The sequence below is a fragment of the Coregonus clupeaformis genome, unplaced genomic scaffold, assembly GCF_020615455.1.
Source record: "Coregonus clupeaformis isolate EN_2021a unplaced genomic scaffold, ASM2061545v1 scaf0102, whole genome shotgun sequence".
In the NCBI taxonomy this organism is placed as follows: domain Eukaryota; kingdom Metazoa; phylum Chordata; class Actinopteri; order Salmoniformes; family Salmonidae; genus Coregonus; species Coregonus clupeaformis.
The window spans coordinates 24814-32895 of NW_025533557.1; the positions used below are offsets into that span (position 1 = coordinate 24814).

Sequence of the window (8082 nt, forward strand, 5' to 3'; positions counted from 1 at the left end):
TTTTGACTGGTACTGTATATTGGCAGCTGACCTGCTGTTGCAGCTAAATAGTCTATTATGAAGCTCGAACTCCTGTAGCTAACAGGATAGGGCTCATTAGGTATGATGACCAACAGATTTGAATTCTCATCTACAGGGGCTCAGTTACAGCAGGCTATAAAAACATCTGCCGCGATATTTCACTGAACCATGGAGGAGCAATGGAGGGAGAGGCATCTGTGTCATGGACGCATAAACACTCCATTGTCCCAATCTACAATCCATCTGTGTCACACTCATACTCATTAGTAGCAAAAGGTTTTGCAATGAAAAGTCGCAGACTTTTTAAAATAATCTTATTATATTAAATCAAAAGCACAGATATCTACAAAACTGTAGATCAATTTCAGTATGATTTTAGAAAGTACAGTCAAATTCAAGTAGATATATTTACAACAGTTTTTCTTTCTAAATGTAACTTGTTATTTGATTCTCCCGGTGTACCTTGCAATCAACATGGAATGAAAATGTGCTCATAAAAAAAATGCCAAGAGTGTGCAAAGCTGTCATCAAGGCAAAGGGTGGCTACTTTGATGTATCTGAAATATATTTTGATTTGTTTAACACTTTTTTGGTTACTACATGATTCCATATGTGTTATTTCATAGTTTTGATGTCTTCACTATTATTCTACAATGTAGAAAATTGTAAAAATAAAGAAAAACCCTTGAATGAGTAGGTGTGTCCAAACATTTGACTGGTACTGTATGTGGGGCAACCATTTCACAGATATAGAACTCTCAAAATAACAAAATCACACAAAAATGGAGAGGTCCAAATGTCATAATGCATAGCTTCAAACTAAGCTGGTTGACAGTCTGTTTCTGCTCTCTTGCCAACTCCTTTTGGAATTGTCATGTCAAACATTTGCAATGGCTTGACAATGACAATAGCTCCAAACTGGAAGAGACTGAGTATTAGTTATTATTAAGACATGTGGTTTAGAGGAGGGTGCAATATTAGGTCCCAGTACAGCAGTAAATATAGAAAAGGTGCAGGCTAGGATAAAAGGACCCCATTTCAATGTTGTGCATGTTCTATTATCTTTTTTTATACCGTGGACCCAGATCTGTTTGTGCCCATGCCAACTTCTCTGCTATCATTGTCAAGCTAAACATAGAGTTGGCATGATAGCACAAACAGACTGGCACTCAGGCTCTCTTTTTTTCTCTTCAAAACATAGACATGTAAAAGAACAGGAAGAGGCAAACTGGGAAGTCTGAGGTAAAGAGGACTCGATGGTATAGATCAACAAACAAAATGTTTACATAATACATATGCACTTTTTTCTTCCATTTCCAAAACATTACACAGCTTTTCAATGGAACTTTCAGTGCATACTAAGGACATTTTCTTGCTGTTATAACAGCAATGTGTCCATGTTGTAACAGCGTCAGCTGGTGATATGGTGCCACCTAGCTGTCAAACAAGGTACTGACCGAAATGACAAACATGAACACAAAACAGAGGACATACCACAACAAACAAGAACTTGGTGACGTTGACTGGTTTTAACTTGACTTCATAAGCCAAGAGATCATCACATATAGAGTATACTCAAATTTGTCAGGACAGTAGCATACAACTAAAACTGTAAACACCATACCATAACACATTTCTGTAGGAACCACCATGAAAATGTAGGACTTCTTTACTTACTGATATCAGGGCCCGTATGTATCAAGTGTATCAGAGTAGGAATGATATTCTAGGATCAGTTTTGCCTTTTAAATCATAGCGAATAAGAGGGAGTACCTGATCCTAGATCAGCATTCATATTCTGAGACATTTGTGAACACAGGCCCTGAACCGTAGAACACAAATTAAAAGTAGAAAAGGATAGGAAGCCATTTAAAAAAAGGTATAATAATTGTCTAATACAATTCAAATATTATCTAAGGTATGCCCAAAGTATCTACCACCCATTACCATGATCCAATAAAATAGATCAGAAATGCCATTAAATTAAACCGAAATAAAATGCTTGTCTTGTATTGCGAAATAATCACTTGGCACAGACTACACACAGGTTACTGGTAAAGTGCAAGGAATGGATTGGATCGGAACGGGTTTGTTTGTCTGTCCACACTGTAACATTGCTGTTGGTACTAGCAGACAAACAGATACACACCCCTGTTCAGAGACGTCATATAGCCTAATCGCTATGTAGTGCCCTACTCTCTGGTTAGCTAAGTGACAACTCTGTACTAGATTACATTTCAACAGATTTTACACAAGAATGTTCTAGAGAAGAAAATAACACTGTAGAGCTGGAATGTAGCCCCAGGCCTCGTCTTAAGAGGTAAACCTTCAAGGACATTCGTGTGTGAAGGTTCTCAAGCCTGAAGAGAAAAGACCAGGGACTGGCAGTAAACAAGTCAAACAACAGTTGAATAGCTACAGCACAAGAACATCATTCAGAGAAAGAGGCTTGTTGCAATTCAAGCATCTCTTGTTTAGAGCACTGTAGCATTACATTATTGTCTTAAACGGAACAGAATAGAATGCAAATGGAACAAATTGTTTCTTTTTCTTTTAGTCTGAATATTCAAATGATTTAGTGATCACTCTTTCCTGAAAGATTGTGCATCTTCAAGGCATATATCATCATTCATTTAACAACTCTGTTTCATCAAACCAAAAAAAGCCTATCAGCCTCCAGATTGTGTTAACAATATGGCTAGGGAGTTGAGGACTATTAGAAAATATTATCTAAACATCCACATCATCATGTTCCCAATCCCAAACCTCTGAGGTTATTCAAGCTACTCTAACAGGGAAGTAAGTGGGGCACCAACTTTGGCAGTTGTGCATCCAGGTGGGTGAGTGTGAAAAATGTAAAATGTTATACGTAGAGAGACTAATGTGAAACAGAAGGAAGGAAGAGCCCATCTTTTGTGTGAAATGACATTTGGACAATGTTTCGAAAAACGAGTGGCGTCTTCATCGGTTGATCAGCCTGTCTGACTCGTGGAGAGAGAAACAGGAGCTTGGTGAGCTAGCTGGAAGAACTGCAGCATCACCAGGTATCATGGGGACGTCATGGATGGGAGACGTGGAGTCCTCCACCTACCCTCGGGCATGACGTTGGGAGAGGAGGACAGGGAGGAGGAGGAGAGAGAGGGGCAATTCCCAATTCTCTCCCTACCAATTCCCATTGGTCCTAAGTCTTCGATGTTCACAGATCTGTAAGGTGTAAACAATATGGTGGAAGCTCCACCACTAAACTGCTTATACCTATCCAAACACTTTAGATGCATAAAACATCTAAGGGTTAGGTCCAAGGGAAAGAGGTAGGGAGCGAATTGGGACTGGCTGAAGAAAATAGGTAGAAGGTGAGGGGGTGCTGGGAGCAAGCACAGTCCAGTTGTGTCCAGCCAGCCAGCCAGCACCCTAGCTTGTCCCATCCAGGGCTGGGCAGGCAAGGCCTTGGGTGTACATCCCAACAGCGCACTACTTTTGACCAGAGCCCTATAGGCAATGGTCAAAAGTATTGCACTATATAGGGAATAGGGTGCCATTTGGGATGTAACCTTGGTCAGGTCCTCACAGTAGGGCACAGGGGAAGAAGCTGATCTTCTTCTGGGGCTCTGAGATCTTTACGCCGTGGCTGCTCCCCTGGGGACTGTTGCCCTCCTGGAACAAAGACACACAGTTTATTTTTAAATATATGTCCAGCATTTAATTTTTGGACATTCTTAAAGTTCCTTCTTCAAACCTAAGTCATTATTGAACTATAATGTATTGTTCATACAGAAAAGGTAGGAGAAAAGGGAGGTTGAACTTACTAATTTTGTGTCCATCTTTGATTTGATGTCTCTGGCAAGCGTCAAAAACACGTTTTCCACATTGATATTGGCCTTTGCACTGGTCTCCATGAACTTGATACCATACTCTAACGCCAGCTGAGAAAAGAGGGGAGTAATGCTTTGACTCTACATCAGGGACCTCTGAATTTATTTTGCCTGGTCTTCACCGAAGTCTGGAGGGCCGCACTTCCGTGCTGCGGAAAGTTGTGGGGGGATAATTCCTCTATCCATCGTTTTTGCTATATCTGATGCTTTCTGAAACCGTAGCCTTTGTTTTGTAAAAAAAATAAAATAGGAGCAGGTGAGTCCAGCTGTGAATTGACAGGGGTCGCGTTTTATATTGAAAGTCGGTGTTTTTAGAGTGATCAGGGGCGTGCAATTATAGTTACTTCACAGAAAATACATTAGTGCAACACATTCGGCAGAAAATAGCTTAATTTTCATCAGATGACAACAGAAGTGCAACGCTATTTTGCTGGCAGCCACACAAATAAATGAGCTTAGAATGAAAAAGCAAGGTATTTTTGCAAAAACAATGAATGACCATCATAGTTCTGTTTTCCATAGATGTAGCCAGCTACATTTCCTAATGTTTTGCTTAAAGTTCATCTTGCATTTTACAGGAGAAAAGTAGGATACACCTAGAAAAGTACCGAAAGAAAAGTAGATACACATCAGTCAGAGCATGGTCTGCTGATAGAATGCCGTTTGTGAATTCTCATCCGAGCGGAGAAGTGCAACTGAAGCAAAAAATGTGTCTGATGCCGAGCAGAAATTACAATATGAAGCATTTTAGATCTGCATTTACAAAACGCAGCCAGATATTCCTTATGCGTTCACTTTTTTTTATGCGTGAAAAACACAGAATTCTGTGTTAACTAGCAAGTTAAACTTAGTTGCGTTATCTAAGTAAGTGGCTGAATTAATAAGGAGACCGGGCATCATATAGTGTTATCTTTCTGCCGTGTTTGAGAAGTCAAAGCCCTTTGGATGAGTTATCTGTACAGCTGCCACTGCTATCTTGATTTCTTTGTGTTTCTTCTCCTCTCCATTCTCGGCCCGTCTGGTCCTCCCCCCTCTTCACTGAGCAGAAGAGGCAGGCCTGTTGCCCTAGCCACTCCAGACAGACAAGACACAGCGTGTGCACATGCTGCACCAGAGCCAGTACTGTTCTTCCTTCAGACAAGCATGCGTCAAAACTTTGTTCATTTGCACAATGTCTCTCATTCACATTTGCTTGTAAATGTCCAAACTCACCAAAAATGACATTCGGCTTGTGATTCATTACATGATTGCAGCAGAACTTACCTTCTCTCCCCTTTCTTTGGACACCTGCCGTTTGTCGTTGATGTCACATTTGTTACCAAGAACCATCTTCTCAACATCAGCCGATGCATGCTACGGAGAAGATAAGATAAGAGTGGTTTAATACTATGATACAAACAAATACTACATATTGTTGGCTTTGACAGATTAAACATTTACATTTTACATTTTAGTCATTTAGCAGACACTCTTATCCAGAGCGACTTACAGTTAGTGAGTGCATACATTTTCATACTGGCCCCCCGTGGGAAACGAACCCACAACCCTGGCGTTGCAAGCGCCATGCTCTACCAACTGAGCTACAGGGGAGCTACGAGAGAACTACTAGCCAGTCAGTATGTGGGTCGTGTTAAGAATATAACATAATAAAATAGAAATTTAAGCAAACATACCTCCTCTATGTTCCGTATCCAGTTCTTGATGTTGTCGAAGGACTTTTCGTTGGTGATGTCGTAGACTAGCATGATACCCTGCAGAGAGATGTGAGACAATGAAACGTCAGAGGATGGAAAACCGGAAGTCAAATCCTCAATGTTGAGTCAATGCCTCGAGGAAGAAGTTGTGTTTACCCACCATTGCTCCTCTGTAGTATGCTGTCGTGATTGTTCTAAAACGCTCCTGTCCTGCTGTGTCCCTGCAAAAGACACATGGGAGGACAACAATCAGCTGAATTACATGGACATTATTAATATCCTCCAGGATAGTTACCTAGCTATAACTGCAAGGCAAAATGCTTTGGGGTGTAGCCTAGGCCTACCCCTTCTACTCTCTGTATGAAAGCAGTCTTGATGCTCATGGAAAAGTGCATGAAAAGGACACAACTTACCATATCTGTAACTTAATCTTCTTGCCATCTAGTTCTATTGTTCTAATCTTAAAGTCAATGCCTACGGGAGAAGAATAAGAGGGACAGGGAATATGAAATTAGATACCTAGCCATTAAACACAATAGTATGACTAATCTCTAGTAGCATACAGTAGCTCTATCTACAACTTCCTATACAATAAAAAGGTAAAGGGTGAATGTTTATGATATGTGGCATCAACAGCATCCAGGGTAAGCTAGCCAAACTGTTAACTAGCTGAATAATATGCCATGAATTATGTTTTTTACCTTTCCCATTGCTAACTAGCTGCCAGGCTAAAAGCGATTTAGCTACATTGCTGTACAGTTATGAACATACCGCTACCCAGACACGTCGCAGGGGCTATAACCTGAAATATCAATTTCGAACGTTGTCACCACTAAATATGGTAGTGAGAGGAAGTCCAGCCGCGGGTAGTGGGAGAGGATGGAACTAGGTGAAACTGTGGCGACATTCTGCACATTTTCTCATCTGATCTTAATACATTTTTCTGTTCCCAAAACTAGAATCTGTTACGAACACAGTGCACTAACTTGTATAGACTTGACGCTTAGTCAAAGTAGAAACATTGCGTTGTTGTGCACACGCCCACTTCACAGAGGAAGCTCTCTAACGCAGACATATTCAAATACAACGCGCCAATAGGATCTCGCTAGCTCATGCCTGGCTCTGCCCATCTCCTTGCTTGTTCTGCCCAATATGATTCATTTGCTCCCACTGTAAACGACACAGATGAACTATCTTGGGTTAGTTATAAATATATTTGGCCAGTAGATAGCACTTGATAGTTTGGATTTAGCTAGCTCATTTAGAGGTAGCTTATGTTAGATAGTAGGGCTAACTATTAGCTAGTAAACTACAGAAAGTTCAGAAAGTTGAAAAACAGGCTAGCAATCTAAAGTCTCTACTTAACGTTAGCTAGCATTAGCTTTATAGCTAGCTAGTTAAAATGTTGAGTAGATATAGCTATGCACTACAGCTAACAACGTCAATGCCATTGTAACTTTACACTTGATTCAGTGTGATTGTAGATAATCAGTTAGCTAACTAACTTTATGTAGTCCGTTGCTCAATAATCATAGGACAATAAACGGGTCCTCTGCAGCTCAGCTGGTAGAGCACGGCGCTTGTAACGCCAAGGTAGTGGGTTCGATCCCCAGGACCACCCATACACAAAAATGTATGCACTCATGACTGTAAATCGCTTTGGATAAAAGCGTCTGCTAAATGGCATATTATTATAAACTAGCTGCTTTCTGCGGTACTGACAGAGGTTTTGTAAACATGGCATTGTGTGGCTAACCAAAGTCACACCTACCTATGGTGGAGATGAATGTGGAGTTAAAGGCATCCTCTGAGAACCTGAACAACACGCATGTCTTCCCGACACCAGAATCTCCGATTAACAGTAATTTAAACAAATAATCGTATGTCTTCGCCATCCTTGATATTGAGGAAATCCCGACCGCTGTGAAGCAGGCAAGGATAACTAAGTACATCCGGGTCACAGATTCTTCTTCTTCTTAAGGTTTTATTGGCGGATTACATCCAAAGAAGTGTGTTGGCGCCACCTACTGGGTGAGGTGAAAGCAGATACTTTAACGATGTATTTTTATTTGATAAAAAATAAATACATACAGTACCAGTCAAAAGTTTGGACACATCTACACATTCAAGGGTTTTTCTTTATTTTCACTATTTTCTACATTGTAGAATAATAGTGAAGATGTCAAAACTATGAAATAACACATATGGAATCATGTAGTAACCAAAAAAGTGTTAAACAAATCAAAATATATTTGAGATTTGAGATTCTTCAAAGTAGCCATCCTTTGCCTTGATGACAGCTTTGCACACTCTTGGCATTCTCTCAACCTGCTTCATGAAGTAGTCACCTGGAATGCATTTCAATTAACAGGTGTGCCTTGTTAAAAGTTAATTTGTGGAATATCTTTCCTTCTTAATGAGTTTGAGCCAATTAGTTGTGTTGTGACAAGGTAGGGTTGGTATACAGATGATAGCCCTATTTGGTAAAAGACCAA

At 40.3% G+C, this 8082-nt stretch overlaps 1 protein-coding gene across 1 annotated transcript; it reads right to left on the reverse strand.

Moving 5' to 3' along the window:
- Window positions 1-802: 802 nt before the first annotated feature.
- LOC121581268 (ras-related protein Rab-8A) lies at window positions 803-7528 on the reverse strand. The gene is made up of 7 exons (XM_041896777.2): window positions 7359-7528; window positions 6001-6061; window positions 5748-5808; window positions 5567-5644; window positions 5157-5246; window positions 3828-3944; window positions 803-3675 (listed from the first exon to the last, which is right to left on the reverse strand). Exons 1-7 carry the CDS (start codon window positions 7480-7482, stop codon window positions 3586-3588), a joined length of 621 nt encoding a protein of 206 aa, XP_041752711.2. The 5' UTR covers window positions 7483-7528; the 3' UTR covers window positions 803-3585.
- Window positions 7529-8082: the final 554 nt, after the last annotated feature.

Excerpts from the sequence above, each read along its gene's own strand:
- LOC121581268 (XM_041896777.2), bottom strand. The coding sequence starts at position 7,482 with ATGGCGAAGACATACGATTATTTGTTTAAATTACTGTTAATCGGAGAT. Across the intron at positions 5,645-5,747 it reads CATACTACAGAGGAGCAATG|GGTATCATGCTAGTCTACGA; the intron begins GTGGGTAAACAC and ends ATCTCTCTGCAG. Across the intron at positions 3,945-5,156 it reads CCAAAGAAAGGGGAGAGAAG|CTGGCGTTAGAGTATGGTAT; the intron begins GTAAGTTCTGCT and ends CTCTTTTCTCAG.